The 25,708-nt window shown below is 47.8% G+C and overlaps 2 protein-coding genes and 1 long non-coding RNA gene across 7 annotated transcripts in view; 1 reads left to right on the top strand and 2 right to left on the bottom strand.

Annotated features, from left to right (window-relative positions):
• The window catches only part of GATAD2A (GATA zinc finger domain containing 2A), a 101,726-nt gene extending 86,970 nt beyond the window's left edge, over positions 1-14,756 (bottom strand). For 4 of the 5 annotated variants that reach the window (XM_049642514.1, XM_049642515.1, XM_049642513.1 and 1 more), the window contains exon 1: positions 14,678-14,745. The gene's annotated coding sequence lies outside the window, so the exon portion shown is untranslated. Of the gene's footprint in view, positions 1-14,677 lie in introns of all 5 variants that reach the window. The other variant, XM_049642509.1, reaches the window with a different exon arrangement.
• On the top strand, positions 253-12,843 carry LOC125930651 (uncharacterized). The gene is made up of 3 exons (XR_007460196.1): positions 253-670; positions 2,847-3,019; positions 12,163-12,843. It is a non-coding gene; the product is annotated as an uncharacterized LOC125930651 (long non-coding RNA).
• Positions 14,757-21,171: 6,415 nt separating the features above from the next.
• Positions 21,172-21,327, bottom strand: LOC125930642 (60S ribosomal protein L39-like). Its single transcript, XM_049642563.1, has one exon. The coding sequence runs from the start codon at positions 21,325-21,327 to the stop codon at positions 21,172-21,174; it is 156 nt and encodes a 51-aa protein (XP_049498520.1).
• Between the last annotated feature and the right edge of the window lie 4,381 nt (positions 21,328-25,708).

Below are 25,708 nucleotides of genomic sequence, written 5' to 3'. Positions count from 1 at the left end.
GGCGGCCGAGGGGCCGGGGGCGCCGGGCCGCGCGCGCTTGCTCCGCCTGTGGGGCCGCCCGGGCCCGCGGCGCTCGCTCCGCCGGTCCGCCCGCCCGCCCGCGCCGCCGGCCAGATAATGCGCCCCTCGGCCGCACACATGGAGCCCGGCGCCGGCGTCACCGCCCGGGACATGCGCACCAGGTCAGCGCGCCCGGCCCGCGGCCCCCAAAACACCGGGGAGCTCTTAAAGGCGACGCCGCCCGCCCGCGCCTGGCTGGGCGGGGACAGATGGTCGATGGGCGTGGCCTTATTGTAGGGGCGGGGCAATGATGAGGGGAGGGCGGGGCAAGGCAGGCCGGCACCGCCCCGGAAACACAGCCTCTGCCGACCGCGCTCCACGCGCCTCCCTACTTTGCCAGTTGGTTTCCCACGCGGGCTCCCCCCCCCCACCCCCACCGCCGAGTCCCAGCGCCTTCCGCAGGGCCGAGGGGTCGTCGCCAGCTCACCGGCAGCAGAGCCGGGCGGACCGCGCCCAGGGCTGACTCACAACGCGCTCACTGCTGACCTCGCTCCGGCTGAGCTACAAGACCTGGAGCAACTCAGCTGCTTCCGAAAACAGAGGTTAGAGTGCCACCCCCGCGGGGGTCGTCGGCTAAACCATCACTTCTGTGAAGTGAAGAGAGTTCTAAGTAAGCTCCAGACCCACCCACTTCAAGACACTTGAGGATGCCGGCGCTCCCTCTCCAGTTACCTCCCAATCGGCACCACCCCTACCCCGTGCCTCTGGGAGAAGGTGAACCCCCCCCCCCCCCACAACACACACACCAAGACACCAAATCTGCACCCTTCCTTTCTCTGTGACATAGAGGAAACACGGGAAACACAGTTTAACCTGAGAGAGAGAATGATGGGCTTTGGATATATTAAACTATATATAGGGAAACACAATTTCAATAGAAACACAAAATATCTAATATTACAAGAAGTCTCCCAATATTAAGACTGTTTTGAAGAATCAACAGAAAAGGCCTTTTCATGTTCTTTTTCCAGAGTTAAAACAATTCGTGATAAGACACCTAGACTCCTGAATAGTGGCTTTTAATTTGTTTTATAACACATCTTTTTTTTTTTTTTAATTTTTTTTTTCAACTTTTTTTTTATTTATTTTTGGGACAGAGAGAGACAGAGCATGAACGGGGGAGGGGCAGAGAGAGAGGGAGACACAGAATCTGAAGCAGGCTCCAGGCTCCGAGCCGTCATCCCAGAGCCTGACGCGGGGCTCGAACTCACGGACCGCGAGATCGTGACCTGGCTGAAGTCGGACGCTTAACCGACTGCGCCACCCAGGCGCCCCTGTTTTATAACACATCTTAATACATATTCATACTACTGAAAAAAGTTTTACCAAATATACTTTCACTACTTGCAGTGTATTCTGATATTAACTATTCTATTTCATTTTTTAAGAGATTCAATGTAATTTCAACCCACCATTGGTCTTGTCTCCAAACCTGAAAAACAATGTAGAACAAGTTTTACAAATTGTTTTTCTGCTATATGCTACCCACAATAAGAAGTTCAAAAAAGCCCATTTTAATTGTGTTGAGTTTCACGCATAACTGGCAACTTTTTGTCCTTGATTCCACCCCCACCCCACTCCCCAAATCTTCCAACTGCTTAATGCAACATCTGGCACAACCTCCCCTGGGCCAAAAGCAAGCATTCCTCAAACTAAAAATGATACAAAATACAAACTGTTGACCCCCAAACGCCTTCCCTGACCCAATTTTGTCAGCAATTTGTTTTGCTACAAAGAATTTCAATTGTTCAAATTCAAAAATAGTCTTATTCTCAAACAGGTGACTTGGTATAGGAATGCAGGAACTCCCTGATCCCAGTGCAAGAATAGGTTAAAAGCAAATATCCAAATTTTCACTGTAATTCAGCAGCTGTATATTTTGAGAACTGCTTTACTGTAGGACCATTAATCAGATGATGTATATTAAAGCAATACAAGCAAAATATTACCTCACAGCTCCTCACCTGGGTCTTGATTAATGCCAACTTAATTAACTACAGACACAGCAAAGTGTGGTCAGGTGGGAGACCCAAGACTTGAGATAGATGTAGAGATTCCAGTGTCTGAGCTGGCAAGCCCTGTGTGAGTCACCAAGGTGACAACCACCCTATTTTAAAGAGAGAGGCATCAGCTGCGACATATTAATGACACACCCCTGTGGGCTGAGGTGTGCACTAGTGACAGGTGGGCTGCTACAGAGGGCAGTGCCAACATCTCCAGCTGGGAAAGCAGGGGTGGGGGTAGGGTGAAGTAGTTAAAGCGTTTATTTTTGTGATAGAAAGAGAGGGGCCAGGTGTGTAGATGGAAAAAGCGACAGTAAATCCAGACCTGTTTAGAGTCCTCGAAGCTCAGGCAGGCAGCTCAGGCTGTTCAGACTAAAGACCTTCCTACCTCAATGCCTAGTGCTGGACTAAACGGCAAATAGTTCAGCTGGGTGATTATGAAATATGATGCAATCGCCTTTAGATTCCATTCTAAAGCTGCAGAAACTAATTAAAAGACAAATAGGGCTAGAACCATGTTTTTCTCAGTTTCCCCTTGGCCATAAACAAGGCAGTCAATTAATACTGACAGATACCAGTTAATATAATACTTTTAAAAACACTTCTGTTCTAAAATAAAAAAATAAAAATAAAAACACTTCTGTTATTTAAACAGAATTTTCTTCCAAATTCATTTTAAATTTAATATCCTTCAAAGATCAGATCCTTGCTAATAACAGCCAGGCTTCCTTCTGCCCTAACCACTGCAAAAATATTCTAATTATCTTTCAAATGTACTGTTAGATAAACTTCTACTAAATACCATCTGAGCCTATTCCTGCACAAAAGAGAGACTGAAGAAAAGAAATTTGGGCCAAATTCCATATTCCTGTCCTCTTTCATGGCAGAAAATTGGTCAAAGGCACCACAGTAGCATGAAACTGAAAAGGAGTAGCATCACCTACTGAATGTTTAAGGTACTGTATTTTTTTGTTTTTAATTGGGAGACTTCTTTTTTTTTTTTTAATTTTTTTTTTAACGTTTATTTATTTTTGAGACAGAGAGAGACAGAGCATGAACGGGGGAGGGGCAGAGAGAGAGGGAGACACAGAATCGGAAGCAGGCTCCAGGCTCTGAGCCATCAGCCCAGAGCCCGACGCGGGGCTCGAACTCACGGACCGCGAGATCGTGACCTGAGCTGAAGTCGGATGCTTAACCGACTGAGCCACCCAGGCGCCCCAAATTGGGAGACTTCTTTAAAGTTTCTGGTGGAGGGGCGCCTGGGTGGCTCAGTAGGTTAAGCATCAGACTCTTGATTTCGGCTTAAGTCATGATCTAACTGTTCATGAGTTCCAGCCCTGTCGGGCTCTGCACTGATAGTGCGGAGCCTGCTTGGGATTCTCTCTGCCCTCCCCCACCTCAAAATAAATAAATAAACATTTAAAAAAAAAAAGTTTCTGGGTGGACAAAATTCAGGATGTCTTATGTGATAAACACTGATGGAGAAAAACTAAGAGACCATTCACCCCAAAGGTTTGCAAGCACCATCCCCAGAAGTTCACAGGCTGGCGGCACAGAAAGACAGAAGATTTCAATGCAAAAAATGCATTCATAGGAAAGACAGGAATCACAGAGGAAGGGGCTACTGCCTGCCTGGGGAGGAATCAGGGAAATCTTTCTGGATGTGACATGTGGGCCAGATCTTAACAGATGGGACATCCCAAGCATCCAGAAGAGCAGAGGCAGAGGCCAGAGCTGGCCACACCTGGAGTGTGGGGCTTTGGAGACAGAAAGGGCTGAAAAGGGATGGATTCATTATCCTTTAAACTTTCTAGATGCCTGTCTCAAAACACAGAATGTATTGTCACTTAATTACTTAAATTTGCAGGCTAAGCAGACCTAGTTCTGTAGGCTTTAACCAATTTTGAGATTACTGCTATCAGTGACCCTAGGCTCCCACTTGTTTTCTGAGAAGTTCTCTAAAGAATAAACAGGTTGTTTATTCAAAAGTGTACCAAATCTCTTTTAAAGTATTTTATGAAAAGATCACTGACTGCTTTCCACACTTTGCATTTTTATAACTCAAGTCTAAAACTGTTTTCACTGAGTTTAGGGACAATCATAAGCACAATCTCTCAGGATTGTTTTATAGTTTCTTATTTCACCCTAAATTCACATTCACTTGGTGAGATTAGAATGCAATTTGTTGTGAAAGGGAAGGAACATTTCTATGTTAATGTGATTTCCTTAGTACTTTGATAGTTTTGGTACTTTTTTCAAGGACCAGAAAACAGTTAAAGGAACTATTACAGTGATGCTTTATGAAAAACAAGACACTCCCAGTACATTATAACTGCTATAACAGGGGCGCCTGTGTGGCTCAGTCGGTTAAGTGTCTGACTTTGGCTCAGGTCATGACCTCACAGTCCCATCCACGGGTTCGAGCCCCGCATCTGGCTCTGTGCCGACAGCTCAGAGCCTGGAGCCTGCTTCAGATTCTGTGTCTCCCTCTCTCTCTGCCATTCCCCTGGCTTGCTCTCTCTCTCTCTCTCTCAAAAATAAATAAGCATTAAAAAAAATTTAAATAACTGATACAACAAATGTCATTTTTTTTTACTTTTATTTTTAAGTTTATTTATTTTGAAAGAGAGAGAGCGAGCATGTACGCACAAGCACGAGCGGATGAGGGGCAGAGAGAGAGAATCCCAAGCAGGCTTGCACTGTCAGAGCAGAGGCCAGCGAGGCAGAGCCAGATCCGGGGCTCAAACTCATGAACAGTGAGATAGAGACCTGAGCCGAAATTAAGAACTGGATGCTTAACTGACTGAGCCACCCAGGTGCCCCACAAATGTCATTTTTTAAATCACAGCATTCTTACGCTAGATTAGGAGTTTGTGGGAGACATATCTGCACCTGTTTGCCTCATCCCTGTCATATATATGCTGAAAAGCTCTCTAAAACACAGCTCTCTAGAGACGGGCCACTCTGTCAGCATGTGTTTGTTTTGTTTTGAATGTCATTTCTAACCGTTTCTAACCACAATTCCGTATACTTAGTGGCTGGGCAACATGGAGTTCAGGCTCCATCTGTACTTAGTCTCTGTGTGGCCATGAGGAAGTCCCAACACTACAGAGTTCTGCTTACAAATGCTCCCCTGAAGGGTTAAAAACAAACTGCTAGATGTATTACTGTGAACCCAGAAGTATATCTCCCACTCTGTCTTCACCTGCGTGTGTCACCAGTTGGCAAGGATTATCTCTTTTGTGTCTATACGTGGCTTACAAAAAAAAATGCCCACCTATTTTAGCAATTTTAAGTCTTTGAAAAGTGAGTAAGTGAACTATGTTTTCTATGAATTAAAGAATTAAAAGGAAAAACATCTGGGGCGCCTGGGTGGTTCAGTAGGTTAAGCTTCTGACTTTGGCTCAGGTCATGATCTCACAATTCGTGAGTTCAAGCCCCGCACTGGGCTCTGTGCTTCAGAGCCTGAAGCCTGCTTTGGATTCTGTGTCTCCCTCTCTCTCTGCCCCTCCCTCGCTGTCTCTCTCTCTCAAAAATAAAATTAAAAAAAAATTTTAAGGAAAAATCAAAAAGCTACCAGAAAAAAGAAAAAAAAAAGTTTATGTTAGTCTTAGGTCTAGAGATGAACCTATTCAAACCTATTTAGCAAAGAAAGAGTGTTAGTCATATCACTGGTCTGTTAATAAACATCCCATCCATGATTTAGACATGAAAAAAAAATATTTTAACACTTGGTATCCAATTCATACCCCATTCCCCGATTGTTAAATAGATCTTCCAACCTGACATAGGAAGGAGGTAAAACATTTTTCCCAAAAGTTTTCCTGACAGGATGGGTATCCCCCACCCTTTCCTACCCTGGTGTCTGTATTAAAAATACAGAGGAGCAGGGGGCGGTGCCTGGGTGGCTCATTTGGTTAAGCGTCCGTCGGCTCAGGTCATGATCTCATGGTTTGGTTTGTGGGTTCGAGCCCCTTGTCAGGCTCTGTGCTGACAGCTCAGAGCCTGGAGCCTGCTTCGGATTCTGTGTCTCCCTCTCTCTCTGCCCCTCCCCCACTCGCACTCTGTCTCTTTCTCTCTCTAAGATAAATAAACATTAAAAAATATATATACAGGGGATGGGTCTTTCTGATTTTCTCCTTCACAGCTTGATAACAAAACACCCATGCCTTCTTGCATGCTGACTTGATCAGGCCTACATTTTACCAACTCCTTGTTTAACAGAAGAATAAGATATTTATTTCATTTAAGTCAAAAGTCAACCTTCAATAGAGATACATTGAGAGATTAAATATAAACCTTGAAAGTTTCAGGGTGCCTGGGTGGTTCAGTTGGTTAAGCATCCAACTCTTTTTTTTTTTTTTTTTTTTTTAAGGTTTATTTATTCTTGAGAGAGAAAGAGAGAGAGACAGAGTGCGAGTAGGGGAGAGGCAAAGAGAGAGGGAGACACAGAATCTGAAGCAGGTTCTAGGCTCTGAGCTGTCAGCATAGAGCCCGATGTAGGGCTCGAACTCAGACTGCAAGATCATGACCTGAGCCAAAGTCAGTCACTTAACTGACTGAGCCACCCAGGAACCCCTATCATCCGACTCTTGATTTTAGCTCAGGTCATGATCTCACAGTTCAGTTCATGAGATCGAGCCCCACATCCCCACACGGGGCTCTGGGCTGACAACACAGAGCCTGCTTGAGTTCCTCTCTCTCCCTCTCTCTCTGTCCCTCCCCCATCAGCACACATGGGTACACGTGCCCTCTCTCTCCCACTCTTTCAAAGTAAATAAATAAACTTAAAAACAACAACAAAAAAAAAAAAACTTGAGGAGAGCCTGGGTGGCTCAGTGGGTTGAGCGTCTGACTTCAGCTCAGGTCATGATCTTGTGGTTCGCAAGTTCAAGCCCCATAGCGGGCTCTGTGCTGACAACTCAGAGCCTGGAGCCTGCTTCAGATTCTGTGTCTCCTCTCTCTGCCAGTTCCTCACTCGTACTCTGTCTCTCTCAAAAATAAATATTAAAAAAATTTTTTTAAATAAATAAATAAATAACTTGAAAGTTTCCTAAGTATAAAACCTACACCTTGAAAATGCCATGCAAGTTAAAAATTTGTTTTGCTGTGTTAAGAATTTTAGACCAGCTTAAATGATAACAGTTCTCAAAAATAATAATAATAATAATAATTCAGAAGCAGCCCCCAAATCTGTTTTCTTGAAGCTCTTTAGGAGATTAAACTTCATGTAGACTACATACCAGTACAAAGAGAGTCCAGATGGTCTGATTTCACTGGACATCATTGATTTCTGATTGAAAATGTTTATTAAGAATTCAATTTAAATATTATTTTAATCTGAGTTCAATTTTGAATTGAACTTTCCTACTATGGACATTTTATAAAACTTTCTACACCTTTAAAGGTAAACTTTAGACTTTTCTTGCCAAAGGTGCTCAGTTCAAACTCTTGACTTTCCGATGTTCATAACCTCCTCAGGTCAAGAGAACTCACCTTGTTTTTTTTTTTAACCTCCAGGTCCCTGCCCATGCCTATGCTGTTCTTCTCCCCAGAATGCCTAGCCACCTAACAAGTAGCTCTATCACCCTTTCTTTACCTACCCTCCAGTTTGAGCCCTTTTCCCAGTTACCCTATCCATGCTTCAGGAGGCACCGGAAGTCTATATAGTAAGTACACCAAAGTGATACACAGCAGCATAAAGCCCTAGTGAACTGAGAGAACTCACTGGGAAAAAATCAACCAATCTGGGAACCTCTAGATCACCGGTCCTCAGCTGCACCCAGCTTGTGGCCCCAACATGGACTGATTTACTCTCAGACAGTATTAACTGGCATAAGTAGTTAGTTATCCAAACTTGAGTGCCAACTTTAAGAGGGCCATTCAGCTTTGATATGATTCCATAACAACTACCTTTATCGGGCGCCTACAACAATCTGCCCACCTGCTTCATGCTTACCATCCCTACCCCACAAATGAGGAAACTGAGACTCAAAGAAGTTAGGCCACTTGGAGTTAAACCACTTCCCTGAGGTCGCAGAGCCAGCAAGTGTCAGAATCTGGATACAAACCCAAGTCTTTCTGGCTCTAAAGTTTCTACTGCACAGAGGGTACTTTTACAAAGTAATAAAGACAAATAATAGTAAACCATTCTTCAAGAACACACTCTTGCAGAAGGACGTTGCTAATGTCTGCTTCCTTGAGTTCTATACACATCTCCAGAGCAGCCCTCTACAGGCAAGCTCCTGCAGGGAACACTGTGATAATGCAACAGAAAAGCATCCTGTTGGCTACCCTGCCAGATAGTCCTAAGTTTGTAGGTACATTAGCTGAGCCCCCAAAACTGCCAAGTGCAAGTCCACTGGTGGATCGCAGCTCTAACAAAGCAGCTTACCAAGAAAAAAAAAAGTGAGAATTTGAACGTATTTTCTATACTCAACTTGGGGCCCAAGAACTCTGCTGGAGGGCAAGGGAACAGGAAGTGAGGAGGGAGCAAGCATCCACTTCCCAAGGGCAGCAAAGCCCAGAGGTGGGAGCCTGGTCACATGCAGTTGCATTACTTGTCCACGCCCACTTCCGGCCAGAGCCTGCCTCTTCACCTCTAAGTCAGTACTTTGAAGGAAAGCAAAACACTACCAGAAACTCTCCTTATAATCTCTCTCTCCTCTTGAAGCATGTGTCCTGAATGAATTTCCACCCCTGCTCTCCGGCTCCATCCCTCACAAATACACTTAAGAAAAGCATCTGTCACATAATTGACCTATGTGGCTTAACATCAAATCTGACATCATGGAAAGGTTAAGGTTAGTGCTTCTCCAACCCCAGTATAAGAGGGAACCCTAGGGCAGAGGGAACTGTGCACCAACAACCTACTAATGCACAACAAAGTAGTCTATCTATTTGAAAGCTCACTACTCTTTCCCATACCATAAACAACAGCCAAGCACTCTGCTTGTCTGAATTTTCTTTTAAGATTTCAAACAAGGCAAGAGGGCTTTTAGACCTGTTTATCTCTGTGCATAACATGCACTGCCATGAAGAAATGCCACAGGATTCCAAAAACACACTGCCACTGACTTCAAGAAAAGCGAAGCTGAAAATGCTCCTGCCAGTGACCATCCCAGATTCTCTTTTTTCTCAAAGATTATAGTCACAGTCATCCTGAATCAACTAGTGCCAACAGCCAACAATCACCCAGGAAAATGCCATGATTTTTGCCTCCTTTAAGATGGAGGAAACAGAAGCAGAGTCCAGTGAGTAAATTAGAGGAGTAGTGAGGTTTCACTTCTAAACCTCCAAGAAACTCCACCCCAAGCTCCCAACATCCAGGGATATTCCCAAAGAAGCTCTGCAATAGTCTTTCATTTGATTGTTTTCTTCTCTGTGACTGGGATTAAGTTCCTTGAGAGCTGACTTCATCTATCCTACTCACTGTTAGGCTGCCAGCACCCAGCATGGTAAACCTGGTGCAACGTAGTCACACAAACATTTACTGCTGGATTATTTGCTGATATAGGAAGTTACATGAGCCAGAATATTTAACACTATTTTTCAATCCAATTTAAGTTGCGTTAAAAAAAAAAAAAAAATGCCCTGGGGCCCTGGGTGGCTCAGTGGGTTCATGATCTTGCAGTCCATGGGTTCGGGCCCCGCGTCAGCCAGCTCGGAGCCTGGAGCCTGCTTCGGATTGTGTGTCTCCCTCTCTCTCTGCCCCTCCCCCACTCATGCTCTGTCTCTCAAAAGTGAATAAATGTTAAAAAAAAAATTTGTTAATGCCCTACCTTATGGCCACACAACAAAAGCCTTGTTTAGTTGAGTGCTCAAACTGTCCCTTATAGGCCAGTTTGAAGAGATAAATTATTATTCTAACAATGCACCACAATAAACAAAAGCAGCCAGGCTACAGAGAGGAAAAAGCCAAATTTAATACTAGAAATTAAAAATAACACCTTCCATGCATTTGGATGGAACAACTTCATACAGTAGTTATTTCCCAATTCCAGAAGAGGTCAGTCTCTTTCTTATCATTAAGATCCTACAGGGATTTAATGCCCCCAGTGCTGTCTCCAACAGGAAGGAAACCCTGACTTCCCTAGCTATTTCAGTAATATAAATCAACAGTTTATCGTCCAGAGTTAGAAGCTGGGCAGTGTTGGGACCCATATGCCTTTTAGAGCTCCCCACCAACAGATAACCATGTTACATTACGTCTAATAAATGTACCTAGATCAATATCATTTCTAACTATCCAAGGGTTTTTACTGCTGTAAGGATCTTTCAAATTAAAAAAAAAAAAAAGTTTAAAAAACTTCCTGTTAGATAAGAGACTTGGTGGTGACGCCACCATCCACCAGAGTGAAGTCTGTGACACAAAAAGACACAGAACAATTTCAAAAGGGATAGTGAGCCCTTTAGAGTTATTTATTTTTTATATCTTAAAAATAATAAAGCTTTGTTCTTTTTTCTTTAATGGAATAACTGTCTTTAAAAGAATTAAGAGGGGGCACCTGCACCTGCGTGGCTCAGTCAGTTCGGCTCAGGTCATGATCTCATGGTTTGTGAGTTTGAGCCCCAAACTGGGCTCTCTGCTATCAGCAATGAGGAGCTGGCTTTGGATCATCTGTCCCCTTCTCTCTCTGCCCCTCCCCCCCTTGCACTCTCTCTCTCAAAAATAAAACATTTTTTAAAAAAATTTTTAAAAAGAGAGAAATTTAAGATTGGGAGATTCTTTGCCTCAATAGCGAGGGAGGCAGAGAAGAAAGTAAAGAGGGGAAGAGGGAGGGAGAGGGAGTCATTTCAAAGGCAGGTGGGGAATCCTTCAAACCTGGGAGTAGCCCAGTGGAGGCCTAGCTCAGATTTTCACCCATTATTTCACCCATATTTGTGTGCCATCTGTCCCCACACTAGTAAGTGAAAAAGGCTAGGCCCAACTCTCTCGCCATGATTTCAGGGCTTTCAGTAATTGCTAAGAAAGAATCCTCCCCCACCCCCCAAAAAAAGTGTCCTGCCCACCCCAGCCCCTACCTCCACCCCCACCCTAAGTTACCATCTTCCACAGCTCTCTAGATCCTGGGAGCTCAAGGTGAACTCTGATCTCCTCATGGGCACTAAGCCACACACTGGCCCTCTCAATGTACTATTATTATGGGACAGCAAATGCCTTTGTACATCACTTTCCCAGTCTTTTGTCCCCAAATCTGATCCATTACCCTAAAAGAACATTCTTCTTTCAAGGTTCTATTGTGTAAGAAGAGATCACTCACCAGGTAACTGCTGTATATTGCTCACTCAAGCAGTCCCAAAATATGAATATGATCCTTTACGTTTATAGTTCACCTATTTTTTTCTTCCCACAACTCTTAAAGTTCATTATAGTCTTCTACTTTGCCGACAGTCTAATTATAGTACATCTCCCTACTTGCCCTCCACTTACAAATTACCCCATTTTACAGAAGCAGAAGACAAGGCCAAATGCCTTCTACACAGCAAATGCCTGCTACGCAGCAAGTCCATCTCATAGCTGCTATCTGAACACAGAAAAATGCTACAAGACCCAGGGTGATAGCGGGTTTTGCAAGAAACATACCACATTTCTTTCTCTACGGGCATATTTAGCCTTGGCAGAATGTCAAAAGCTTCCTGGTCTGGAACCCTGATCTCATGAGCACAACAGACAACCTTTATTGCACACCAACCATGTGCTAGGCGCCATGCTGACTGCCTCCCCTTCATTCATTCATTCACTCATTCATTCATATGTCTATACTGACTGCCTCCCCTCAGATTCATTCATTCGTATGTCTAGGAAGCACTTCCCATCTGTGGACATCTTCACACACATTCATAGAGATGTGGCCCTCAAATATTTAGTAACGTGCTGATTTTGCATTTTAACTTGTGCAAGGCCACACAACTAGGAAGGACAGACCAAAACCTGAATCAGGTCCTTCTGGCTTCAAAGCTCCCCCTTCTCTTTCCAACACCCCATCCTGTTGGTCCTATGGGTTTCATTTAAAATAAATATGTGCCAGCTCTTCTCTGCCCTGTCTCAGGAAACCCTAACCCCCAAGCTCCCCACCATCCGTACCCTTCCCCTCAGGGCAGTGCCTGCAACTGACCAGGAAGAGGCAGTAAGAGAGCAACCAGGTCTGCAGCACCTTCCTGCCTGGACTTGACTACCCCAGGAGCAGAGGGCCCAGGAAACTCTCCAAGCACTTCTCCACAGAAGAAAATAGCTCGAGTTGAAACTTGTGTCCACATGGTCCCCCGACGAATTTAGAACTCAAATTATAGCCTCGGCAGGAATCTTCACAAAGGACTCAAATTAAGCAAGACCCAGATGGAAACGAACAGGAGAAAGACAGCTTTAAGTCACACTGTAAAGTGAACTACAGTTCTAGCAGAGTCAGAGAGAAGAACTTGTTGAAACGCTAAACCAAACAGTTCAGCCTACATTTCAGAACTCTACTTCAAGAACATTCTCCCCCATGTTTTTAGCCTGAGACTTGTGCATGGACACGAAGTGGTTACAAGTTACTCAGGTTTCAAACTGAGTTCATTCCTGTCCTTTGGACCATCTCTCAATGCCAGCATTCATCTACTTGGGCTCCAGAGAGCTCTGCGTTTGGCAAAGCAGATAAAATTAGCTACTGGAGTGAATTTGGAATCCAGGGTGGGCCATTAAAAAAAGTACACATGAGATTTGTAAAAGCCATGTAAAAACTTCCTTTGGGCCAGGCTGAAGTTACCTAAAACGTAGAGAAATACTGTCCTTTGCCTCCCTTCCACCCTTCCTGGATCTAAGGTGACCCATTTCCTGCTTCTTGCCCTGCCTTTCAAACCAGAGTGGCCCACAAACCAGGGATCCTCTAGAGATCAAGGGGTGAATCAGAAGGCCCAAGGAGAGAGAAAACACAGCAGGAAGACCTGAAGGACTGTTTTTGCTTCTCCTTTTTTGTTTGGGGGCGGGAGTGGGGGGTGTGGGGAGGAGGGGGGAGTTATACTATGCAGAGGGAGGATGGAGGGATGGAACAGGAAATGGGTCAGTCTCACAGCCCGACAGTGTGATAATGGGGGAAAACGGGAGGACAACACTCCAACCCTGTCCCTCCAGCCTTCACATCGGCCTCACAACACTGTGGTGGCCCAAGGCTCACAATTAGAGCGAACCAAGGTGGTCACCTGGCAAGCAGCTCCTGCTCCCCCTCAAATCTAGCGGGTCTCAGAAGGACAAGAGAAAACAACGCTTTTTGACTCTGTCTCCCAAATTCCTTTCCAGCCACAAAATTCTCCAGGTCCCTGGAAGCTGAGGTAAAAGTTCAAAGAACTCCTCCTCCAATCTGGCAAGAAAGAAGACAAGAGGGGGCACACTTCTGGTCTCTCCTTCCAGAAAGGAGGAAGAGGGTGCCATAAACAGAAACAGGGGAGGCTTGGAGTTGGGGGATCCAAGGAAAATGAAGGAAGAGTTTCTCCCTTAGAGAATCAGGAGGGAAACCTCAGGAAAGGGGGAAATGTCCTCTGGCAAGTGGGAGGGGAAGGCCTCAGAATGCGGGGGCACCCATTCAGAGAAGTGAAAAACTCCACGGTGTTTCCCACCAGCAGAAGTGATCTTGGAAAAGTGGAGGCACACTTAAGGGACATGAGGATCCCCTAGGAATGGGGATATTAGGGGCAGAACCTCTGGAGGAGCCAGAGACCCTCAGAAAATTGTGGCTTCCGTAGATTAATGGAGAACCCAAAAGAACACATTTTGGAAGAGGGGGGAACTCTTCCTCAGACAGCTAAGGCTCCAGTCCGATGAATGGGCATCTCGGGGTAGTGGGGACCCCTCAGGAAAGAGGAGGCACTCACCAAAAAGGAGGGGGTCGCATCAAGAATGGGAACAGTTCAGAAAAGTGGGGACCACCTCCAAGAAGGACTGTGACAGCAGCAACAGCAGCACCTCAGGCGGGGGAGGGACGCTTGGGAAAGGGATGTCACCCACTGAAGTGGGGACCGACCGAGAGCAGGGAGAGCGTCTCAGAAAGGCGGGGGGGTGGTCCCTGGAAAGGCAGGGAGGGCTGGGTCCCCCAGAGAAGTGGGAGTTCCCCTAGAATCAAGTCGTCTCCTTAGAGAAGCAAGGGTCCCCAGGGAATCAGGGGGCCCCGCAGAGACAGAACATCGCGATCGTCGTCTCCTCAGAGAAGTTGCGGGGGGGAGGGGTGGGGGGGGGGATTCTCAGAGGGGCGAGGGTCCCTCAGTGAAGCTGGCGGTTCCTCAAAGACATGGGGGAAGGAAGGCTCCCCCGCAGAGGCAGGGGGTCCCTCAGAAAAGTGGAACGTCCATCCGGGAAGAAGCGCTCCCCTCAGAAAAGCGGGGGTCCCTCAGAGGACTTGGCATTTCCCCGAGGGGTGGAGTATCTCAGAGAGGTGGAGCCCCCTCAGAAAACGGGGGGTCCCTCAGAGAGACGGGGGTCCCTCAGAGAAGGGGGTCTCCCCTCAGAGAGGCGGGGTTCCCCTCAGACAAGGGGGTCCGCGCACCGGAGGCGGTCCCCTCAGAGAAGCGGAAGCCCCAGAGAAGCCCGGGGCACCGGAAGCCGGGGACCCGCCACCAGCGGCGCCGGGCCCCTCACTCACCGAAGTTGCTCGGCGCCTCCGCGGGTGGCTGCTGGGCCCCGGGCGGCCTCGGGAGGCGGGGTCCGGTCCGGTCCGCTCAGGTCCCGCGGCGACGGCTCCCTCAGGTGGCGCCCGCGGCGGCGGCGGCGGCGGCGGCGGCGACAGGACGACAGACGGCCGACCGACCGACTGCGCGGGCGGCGCGGAGCGCGCTCGGGTGGCGGGGGTGCGCGTGCGCGCGCCGAGGCGCTGACCCCGGGCGGGAGGAGCCGCCGCGCCGCGCTCGGAGCCGCCGCTCGGTCTCGCCGCTCCTTCTCACACTGAAATTGCCCGCTTCGCAGCCCGGCTTCCCCGGTTGCTAGGCAGATTTCGCCTCGCACACTTCCGGGTTGAGGCGCGTCTCGTCGAGTGGCGGCGCCGCAGGCCAATGAGGTCCGGCCGAGGCTCTCGGGGTCCGCGCCCCACCGTGGGCGTGGCCAGCCTCACGACGGACAGCGCCGGACAGCCAATGAGTGCGCGAGCCGGCTGGCCCTCGGGATCGCGCCGGCGGCCTGGGCGGGCCCGAGGGGGTGGACGGCGTGACTGACAGGCAACCTGCCAATGGGAGAGTGGAGCGGGCCTCAGGGCCAGTCACTGTTTTTCGGGGGCGGGGCTTCGGCTTCGGGGCGGGAACGCCAAGAGGGGCGGGGACTTGGGGACGCGTCAATTCTTGGCCGGCTCGCTCGGACCCCGGAGGGCGTTTCGGCTGGGCCGCCCGGCGGCCGACAACTGGCTGGGCAGGGGGTTCCCCGCAGTGCTCAGCAGGGGCGCCCCACCCACAATGCACCGGAGAGGGCCTGGGCAGGGCGGGTGTGGGGCGGTTACGCCGGGCGGTGGGCGGGGCCGCGTGAGGCGCGCTCTGAGGAGACTGGACAACCAGTGGCTCGGCCTTGTTCCCGAGGGGATTCTTTCCCCCTCTGCGCTCTTTTCTGACAAGAGTTGTGGGTTCGACTTCTTCTGAGAAGAATCCTGGAAATTCTTGTCCTTGGCCCCCGTTCTGAAGAGAATCTTCAGAATTCGTTTGCTAGCCCCCATTCTGAGGAGAATCCAGGAATCTTGCTCCTGGCCCCTGTTCTAAAGAGAATCTTGGAGGTTCTTTGCTCTGGCCCTCTTCTGAGAAAAGTTTTGGCGATTTTTGCCTTGCCGACTTTTCTGCGAATTGCCAGGATGAGGATGGTTTTGTAGATTCGCGACCCCCAGCTCTGTTTTCTCGGAAAATGTGTCGAGGTTTGGGCCCTTGACCCTTTGACTGAAGGGAATTTGGGGCACTCGGCCCACTGCCTTTCTTGGACAGTATTTGGGGGGCATACTCTGCCTCTTTTCTGAGCACTACTCGGGGCCACCGCCCTCTCCCTCCCTGACCGTCATCTCTGAAGATAACTTGGGAAATTCCTACCTTGTATGTCCACACACAGTCCACCCCCCCCCCCCCCCCCCCCCCCCCCATGCATGCACGAGAGGAGAAATTTGCAACTTCAAGCACCTCTTTCTCCAGAGCGGAATTGCAGGAGATTTTTGCCCCCTCATCCCTTTCACTAAAGAAATGTCAGGCAGTTGTGCTCCCTGAGGTTTTTCTAAGCAGTGTCCTTGTTGCAGTAACCGTTCCCCTTTTCCTGAGAAATGTGACCATCAGACTCTTCTTTCCTAGAAAATTTTGGGGAATTAAATACTTCCTTTTTGGAAAAGCTACCCATTTAGCCCTCTTCTCTCTCTCTCTCTCTCTCTCTCTCTCTCTCTCTCTCTGAGAATATTTTTCTGTGCTGCTCTTTTACTCTTTCCCAAGGGTCAAATTTGTGGCCTTTCCTGATTCTGTCCCCTGTTGAGCTCTTTGGGCTGTTTCCTTCTCTGCTGGGTGGGGCCCTTCCAGGAAGCATTCCTGCTTCCCACCCACCCCCCAGACAAAATTTATCAGTCACTCAAACTGCAGTGTTTGCACCTCTACTGTAGCCCGTACCATGGCCCAACAGGCATCTCCCCGCTGTTAATCTGAACTCACCCGTCGGCTGATTTCCCCCTCAAAGAACCTATCTTTAGGGAACCTGGCTGGCTCGGTTGGTAGAGCATGCCAGTCTTGATCTCACGGTATTGAGTTCAAACCCACGTTGGGTACAGAGATCACTTAAAAAATAAAATCTTTTAAAGAACCCAGCTTTGGGGCACCTGGCTGGCTCAGTCGGGAAAGCATGCAACTCTTGATCTCGGCGTCATGAGTTTGACGTCCCACTCTGGGTGTGGAGATTACTTACTTGTAAATAAACAACAACAACAAAAAAGAACCCAGCTTTGCTCTTAGTAGACAACCAAAACGACCATTGAATCAAAGGGGCGAAGAAGGCAGCAATGAGAAAGACCCACAACCCTGTGAGGAGTCAACATGGCAAACTCTGATCTCCCCCACTTTGTGCACACAAATGCACAAGGTACCGAGATACCTGAATTATATATAGGTTGGAACTGGTGAGCCAAGATGAATGCAGTAAAGGGAAACAAGCCTGTCAGGCAAGACAGAATGTTGTACTAAAGATGTACCAAGGGGCGCCTGGGTGGCGCAGTCGGTTAAGCGTCCGACTTCAGCCAGGTCACGATCTCGCGGTCTGTGAGTTCAAGCCCCGAGTCAGGCTCTGGGCTGATGGCTCGGAGCCTGGAGCCTGTTTCTGATTCTGTGTCTCCCTCTCTCTCTGCCCCTCCCCCGTTCATGCTCTGTCTCTCTCTGTCCCAAAAATAAATAAAGAACGTTGAAAAAAAAAATTAAAAAAAAAAAAAAAGAAAAGATGTACCAAGATGTAGGAATGTGATTAAGTGAGATAATGATGTAAAACTGTTTGTAAACCATGAAGCAGCAGTGGAAAGGATTATTGTGTGGACTGACGTTCCTGAAAGAAAAGTAAAGGATAAATTCTGAGAGTCACAGGAATGGGAGGTTGGCAGACCAGTCCTGTGGAGCCTGATTCCCTGACTGAGCTCAGCCTGGACCCAAGTGGCAAGGGTGACAGAGTCCTTGGCTAGGGAAGGAAGTCACTGGAAACAAGATAATGTGTTCCCAGAACCCCTTGTTTGCACCTCTGTTGTAACAGTTACCATATTCTGCAAGTGTCTGAGGCAGTCTGGGTGGACAATAAACACTCAGAACTTGGGGCACCTGGGTGGCTCAGTCGGTTGAGTGGCCAACTTCGGCTCAGGTCATGATCTCACAGTCTGTGGGTTCGAACCCCGCATCAGGCTCTGTGCTGACCGCTTGCTCAGAGCCTGGAGCCTGCTTCGGATTCCGTGTCTCTGTCTCTCTCTGCCCCTCCCCTGCTCATGCTTTGTTTCACTCTGTTTCTCAAAAATAAATAAATGTAAAAAAAAGTTTAAAAATAAAATAAAATAAAATAAACACTCAGAACTTGGTAGCCAGCAGAGCTGCTGTTGAACCCCCAGGAGCTAGGCCAGTTACTTTCCTCAGCCATATCAGAAATGAGAGCGCCAGTCCCTAAAGGTCGCACTGAGGAGTGTGAGCTCAAAATGCCTTGTACCGTGCGTGCGTGGTGCCCAGTAGGACTCAGGAGCTTTTCCTTTCATTCCAGCCACTAAGCAAGATGCTTCCTGAGAGCGGGGCTGCAGACTTATTCCTTTAAGTAACCCCTCAGTGTTATTATAGTTACTGAATTGAACTGGGATCAAAGAGCAGCTCAGCCTAGAAGCTAACTGTGACTTGTTCACCTCTCACTGCCACTTTCTGGCTGGGTCCTAAACTTGCATCGCCTTAATCTCACTTTGGGCCTATGTGCAGGAAAGGGGAGAAGAAGGGGGACCTATGAGTCCTTATGTCAAGCAGAGACATGTTGAGAACCAAAAACTTCCTGAGCCTTACTTCTCTCTTAGGGAAGCTGTGAGAAGGTTCTGGATACAGGTCTAGTAAGAGCAAAGGGCAAGTGAGGGACCATCATCAGGGTCAAGGCCACCGAAATTAACTTTGTCAAAGGGAGATTGCAAATGAAGTAAGGTTATTTCAGGGAAATCTGGTGTGATTTCCAGACCAAGCCTTAGAAATGTCAGGACCTAGGGGTGCCTGAGGGGCTCAGTCGGTTAAGCGTCCACCTTCGGCTCGGGGCATGATCTCGTAATCCGTGAGTTCAAGCCCCACATCAGGCTCTGTGCTGACAGCTCGGAGCCTGGAGCCTGCTTTGGATTCTGTGTCTCCCTTTCTCTCTCTGCCCCTCCCCCACTCATTCTCTCTGTCTCTGTCTCTCTCTCAAAAATAATAAATAAACATTAAAAAAATTTTTTTAAATGTCAGGGCCTATAATTATGTTTCACCTTTTTATTTTAAGAATGTACAGAATTTCTTTACTCTCTGGAAAAAGGCATTGCCTAGAGGCAGAGATGTTGGATTAAGGGATGTCCGTGAAGTCTGGAATCCCAAACATAAAACGAAAACCTCATTTGGCTGGAAAATTGTATCCTGGAAGAGCCCAAGGCAAATGGACATTGATCAGAGGGAGCGAAATGCCCCGCCAAAATGGATGACGTGAGCACAGCTTCTGACATAAAAAAATGGAGAGAACATGTGATCCATACCGAGGATGGCTTTCCTTTCCACAGTGGTAACAGCGATTACATCTCTCTGCCTTGGATTGCATCTCTCTGCATCAAGGCGTGTCCCTTCCTAGGTCTGGGAAATCATGTGGGCAAACTGGCTAAGTGACATTCACATCCAAATAGGGAAACAGGAAGTGAGCCAGGTGACTTCACAGGCAGCAAGGAAGGAAGGGCCTCAGTGGTAGTTAGAAAAATGAGGGCCTGGTGGGTGCCAGCCTACAGAGACCCCCTATTGGTGTCATGGTCTCAGACAAGGTAGAGTGGCCACTAACAATGAAGAATGACAGCTGGTTAATTCCAGTGGGAAGGGTACTAAGCGCAAATGTTAAAGTCCTCTGATGGCACTCGATGACAGTGGCAGTTCAGGTGCCCAGAGCAAAGTGCCCTTCCATTATTGCCTTCCAAGATTGTTGGACTGCAAAATTCACTTGGGTTTGCCAAGCACCTTGAGGTTCACATATGTGAATTGTTAATCTACTGAAACCTGCATCCTTTAGCAGATCCATTGGAATTCGCCTTGGCTCTCCCAGGGAAAAAAAGGTAAAAACTCAGTGCCTGGTTCCAGAGAGAAATAGGCACTACCAATTCAAGAGTTTGACCTGTCACCCTCCTGCTTCCCCAAGAGAAAGTCAGGTAGCACCTGAATTATCCAGGCTAGAAAATCTGGAACTAAGTCCAGATGGAGCCCAGGAGCCCTTTCTGCCTGGCTTTTTTAGTCTCTAGATCAAAAACCTGGACGCTAGTAACAAATCTTACCTGATTCTTATTGACGTAATTAAATGGGATTAGCGATAACCCTTTGCTGAAGCAAAAAGTATTGTCTACACCTACACGCCTACAGCCTAGAAGACTACTAACCCAAAAGGGTAACTTCCCCAACCAGGAATCAAAGTATTTCCGAGCAGGAGCAAGTTCATTTTAGACACGTGTGGCCACTTTGCATGCAAAGGGAGAAGCCAACTGCTGTGCTAGATGGAAAAGAGTTGCTTTACTGCCGCCAGTGGAGAATTCCCCTTGAGGTTCTGCGGAATCTGAAGGCCTTTAGCATCCCAGACAAGCAGTTACATCTGAGCCTAAAACCCAGGTCAGGGGTTTCATTCTGCTGCATTTCAGAGCCTTCCCTTAACCTCTCTCTTCCTTGAGACAAAACAGTCCTGCGCCCTAGGACTGAAGTGACTCCCTGTCTGCCTCCAAGCGGCATGCATATCACACCTGGCCTAAATGCTTTCATTCCCTTGCCATTCCTTCCTCCTGTCAGGCTGGTATCTAATCCTGCCACTAAAACCCTTCTCTCAAATTACTGAGAAGTCAGTGATTCCCCTCTTCTTGGTCCGCATTTTCGCCAACCTCCAGCGTCTAGAGGACACTCCGTACTCCTTGAAATGTCTTTCATGGCTTCTGGGGAACTTGCCTCTTCTGGTCTCCTGCTCAGTCTTCGTGCCAGTTTACCTGGAAATTCTGCCAGGCCGCTCATGTCTTGCTACTCCTCTGTGCCCTCTGTGTTTCTTCAGAGAATGAATCCCTTCGAGGAGTGGAACTCTTAGGAGCTCCCAGATGTGTATTTCCAGTCAGCTTGACTTCCTATCTAGGATCTCCTTCCTTTCTACATGGGATGTGACTCAACCCCAACATCTGAACGTGTTCCAGACAAAATCTGATGTCTTTCTCTTTGATCCATTCTCCATTCTGTTTTTTCCCCCCAAACAAAAGTTCTCATATATTTATTACTGAACCAACCTACTAGTGCAGAAGCACAGAGACAAAGGGGGAAAACATTATTTTCCTAATAAAACATGTCCACCTGCCCAGAAAGAGTAGTGACCTTTTCAATATGACATGGTAAGATGTTAGTGACCTTGAGACAGTATAACTATGTGTGCCGTCTCATAAGTGACTTATAGATTCAGTTTGGTTCTTCTCCAATGTCTCTTCTTAGAGTTATACCTGATTTTATCACTAATTTTCGTCGAAACCCACTTGGGAATGGGATGAGTCTGCTTTTGTTTCTCAACCAGGAATCCCTTGATCCTAAAAGTCATGTAAGAAGACATGGCGAGGCACAGAGTCAACTACACACACCATAACGGCAGAGAAAAGGGAGAGGGAGCCCTATCCTTTAAACTAGTTAGCCTTTATCACTCTTTTCTTTTGCACTAACATCACTTTCCAGTGTCCTAGGCTGAAAGCTCTTAAATCTCTGGAGAGTTCTTTTTTTATTTTAAATTTACTTATTTATTTTGAGAGAGAGAGACTGAGAGAGTGGGTGGGGGGAGAGGCAGAGAGGGAGAGAGAGAATCCGAAACAGGCTCCAGGCTCCGAGCTGTCAGCACAGAGCCCGATGCGGGGCTCGAACCCACGAACCGCGAGATCGTGACCTGAGCCGAAGTCGGCCGCTCAACCAACTGAGCCACCCAGGCGCCCCCCAAAAACTTCCATTTTTAAGGAGGCTGGTATTGTATTGCTTTTGTGATTAAGAAGAAGATGTTTCTGAAACTTTCAGCACCGAAGGTTGAATCTTAGCTTGGCATTCAGAGTCCTCCTGTGGCCCTCCCTTCACTCCAGTTTCTCCCTGGGATGCGTCATTCTGGAATGATGCCTCACAGCAGTATCACCTTATCCACACCTTTTCCGTGGTTTCAGTTACTCGTGGGCAAATGATGGTCTGGACGTAGACGATCCTCCTTCTGAGGTATTGTCAGAAGGTCAACAGTAACCCAATGCTGTGTCACAGTCCCTACGTCCTTCACCTCACTTCATCTCATCGTGTATGAATTTTACCATCTCACATCATCACAAGAAGAAGGGTTAAGTACAATACAATAAAATATTTTGGGAGAATGTGAAAGAGACACCACATTCACTTAACTTTTATTACATTGTATTGTTATAATTATTCTATTATTAGTTATTGTGCCTTGCTGTGCCTAATTTATAAATTAAACTTTATCATAGGTATGTATATATAGCAAAATCCATAGTATATATAGGGTTCAGTACTATCTGTGGGTTCAGGCATCCATTGGGTGTCTTGGAATGTATCCCCCATGGGGATACATTAATCGGCACAAAATGCCCCTCTCTGGACTCCATGGGACATTAGAATGTCTCAAGATATCAATAGGGATTCTACGATTAATTTCTCTGTTAAATTATTTTGTCAGCTACAGGATTTTGCTAAACCTTTACTATTGATAATGGGTGTTATTGTGGTATATTGTAAACTTCCTTGACCATGTGATCTGTTTTCTTTTATTCTCAGAACACCCATCAACATCTTGGCGAACTCACAGTCGGTAGAACGTTGTTTATGATTTGAAAAGGGCTGGTTCAGCATGCTGCCCTTGGCTAAGCCAGCTTTTGCCTCCCTCACTACATCTCCCTCTCTTAGTAGTTGCATGGGGTCAAGGAATAGTGCCCCATTTGGGAGGGGATACAGCTGAGGTTCAGGGTTTTTTATTCGGCCAGGGTCACAAATAAACAAAACCAGAACCTAGGTCTGAATTCCCATCCTGAAATCTTTGCAATTGTCTGCTCTCTCCCCAAAGTCCTCCCGGCCACCTCAAACTAGAGCCGGGTGTGGTCACAGCTCTTCGGGCTGCAGCATGGAGAGGCAGGAAGCTCCAGAGTGAAGATCGAAATCCCCGACTCCAGCCAAGGCTTTCCACCTGCGGAGGCCATGAGTGTGTTGGTGACTAACGTTTTCTGTTTATAATCCTTTAGTTTTTGTGCATTAAAAAAAAATTTTTTTTTAACGTTTATTTATTTTTGAGACAATGCGAGAGACAGAGTGCAAGCAGCGGAGGGGCGGACAGAGGGGGACACAGAATCTGAAGCTGGCTCCAGGCTCTGAGCTATCAGCCCAGAGCCCGACGCAGGGATCGAACTGACGAACCGTGAGATCACGACCTGAGCCGAAGTCGGACGCTTAATGGACTGAGCCACCCAGGCCTCCCTCTTTCTTTCTTTTTTTATCTCTAGTACATAATATATTCCCAGAGAATAGAACCGCATTCCTCAATATACACATAATAAATACACACAAGCAGTTAATCTACCCATGGTCAATTACCTATAAACATTAAATTCTTGAGTCACCCCCAATTTCTTAATGCCTCTTCATTTCTCCCCTCTGTGTCCCCTCTTTGCGTAGATAATCCTATGTTGGATATCCCAGAGAAGAAGTTAAGAAATCAGCTAGTCCACCTCCTACATTTCCCAAGTGAGGAGTACGCAGAGAGGGCACAACTTAGCTCGACAACAAAGCAAGGACCAAGCCGCTCTCTGGGCTGAGCCTGACTGAGTCTTAAAGGCCAGAAATTCACTGTACCTTCATGGTCATTTAAACTCCAGGAGCAGAACAGGCAGCTTGGGGATCCGGGGTTTGGACTCCTGTCTTGGGCAGAATTCGGCAGTCCCCAAGGAGCTCTGAGCACTCAGGAATCATGCCCTAAAGGTCTCACATGTGCCTTAGCGAAAGAAGTTTCCCTGTCACTGCTGAGCTGCCCCCGTCCTCCATGTTAAGGCCTTTGGGCCAGTCTGTGGGGAAGCAGCCGGCCATCAGGGCTCCCTGCCTTGGCTTCCACCCAGACTGGGCCAGGCTTGTCCTTCCTGTTGCTCAGCCTCTGACACATCTGATCACCAAGGCTCTGGGCTTCTTCATGAGAATTTCCTTCTGGATTGTTGCCGAAGCATAGACAAGAGAGCCGGGAGAAAGAGATTTCCCCCCAGACATGTAAATACTATAGAAACAGATCTGTGCAGCACAGAGTCTCCTCTCTTTCCCCTGCAGACCTACACGGGGCTGGCAGTGGACAGATGGCAAGGTGAGCATTTCAAGGATGGCCTGGCATGAAAGAGGACACGTAGTGCCTCCACCTTAGTTTGTTCTTTTGGTTTTAATCTTTCAAAAGTTCACTCATTTGTTCAAGGACAAAGGCACCAGGAGGAGGCATCTCACTCTCTCACTCCAAATTTCAGGCCTCCTGTCTCCTTGCCCACAGGCTGTGACATCAGGCACTTTCATGTCCCTCCAGGGGGGTTCCAGTCCATATGCAGACATATGAGGCCCACTTTTGATTTTGTGCACACACAGACAGTCAGTCCATAGGCTCTGATCTCTTAAATTGAAAGCAAGTGGTCTGGCAAGTGATGCTTCTCACCACAGACTCAAGTAACCAACCTCAATTAGTGATTCAGAACTGTCCTGGAGGTGGGGGGTTGGTTCCAGCCTCTAGAATGTTCCTGAGAACGAAGCAGCCTGCTGTCCGCCAGAGAAAGCTCTAGAAGCCCCTGCACTGGGGCCTTCCAAGGAGGGGAGAATTCCTAGGATAGTTGGAGCAGGGGTATTTATTTCTACATGTCCTGGGTTGGGAAAACCTGAACCACAACTTTTGCCTAGCTTTAGAGACTAACTTACCTTCTTACTAATTTTACTAATCTTACTAATCTAGGAGTTCCCTAGAACCACCTGGTCTTGGAAACCTTCATTCCTGCTCCAGGCGATGCTGAGAGCCAGGAGCTAGGAGCATAGGGAGAGATGGGGTTGGGGTAGGAACTTCAGCATAAGGCCCAGGTTCCCCGTTGGAGTTGTCACCCATCGCTACTCAGAGGCCTGTGATCACCTGTCTGGATGCTGTGGTGAGCGAGTCGAGTGGGAAGGGACAGACTGACAGAGAAGCGAGCGAGGTAATTTCAACTACCGATGATGAGGATGAAAAGTAGTCAAGGGTGTGACACAGTGACTGGCCAAGGCAGGAGCCGTGGGCTTGCAAGCAGGCGGATTTGAGCGGAGACCCGGGAAACGAGCCTTCTGGGCAGAGGGGAATAGTAGGTGCCACCGTCCTGAGGTGGCACCAAGTACGGGACAGAGAGTGGCCGGCAAGCCTGTGCGCAGGGATGAGGTGGGAGAGGCTGGGAGGAGGTGAGCTTTTATTCTGATGGGAAGAAGGAACCATCCTGCAAGGCACCGTGAGCTCTGTTTCCCACCAGTAAAATTCTCGTTATTTGGATTCCGTAATCTTCCAGCTCTCTGATTTCAGGCCTACACTTCCTTTATTCAAAGATCTTATTGAGCCTCCAGGGTGGCCAGACCTAACAAATGAAAACATACGACGCCCAGTTAGACTTGAATGGCAGATCAGTGATGGACAGTCCTTTAGTATAAATCTGAGAATGGCAGAAATCTGCCATGTGCCAGGCCACCGCTAGGAGTCAGTCCGGGTTCGTGTAGTCCACGCCACGTGACCCCACAGCCTGGTGCCTTTGGAGGAGCTGGTCAGATATAAAGGTGAGAATCTGGGGCGCCTGGGTGGCGCAGTCGGTTAAGCGGCCGACTTCGGCTCAGGTCACGATCTCGCGGTCCGTGAGTTCGAGCCCCGGGTCGGGCTCTGGGCTGATGGCTCAGAGCCTGGAGCCTGCTTCCGATTCTGTGTC

This window comes from Panthera uncia, chromosome A2 (assembly GCF_023721935.1).
Source record: "Panthera uncia isolate 11264 chromosome A2, Puncia_PCG_1.0, whole genome shotgun sequence".
Lineage (NCBI taxonomy): Eukaryota > Metazoa > Chordata > Mammalia > Carnivora > Felidae > Panthera > Panthera uncia.
Note: the sequence above shows the minus strand (reverse complement) of the source record. Positions and strands in the feature narration are given on the sequence as shown.

What these genes read in the sequence shown, in the direction of transcription:
- LOC125930642 (XM_049642563.1), bottom strand. Translation starts at nt 21,327, where the DNA reads ATGTCTTCTTACATGACTTTTAGGATCAAGGGATTCCTGGTTGAGAAA.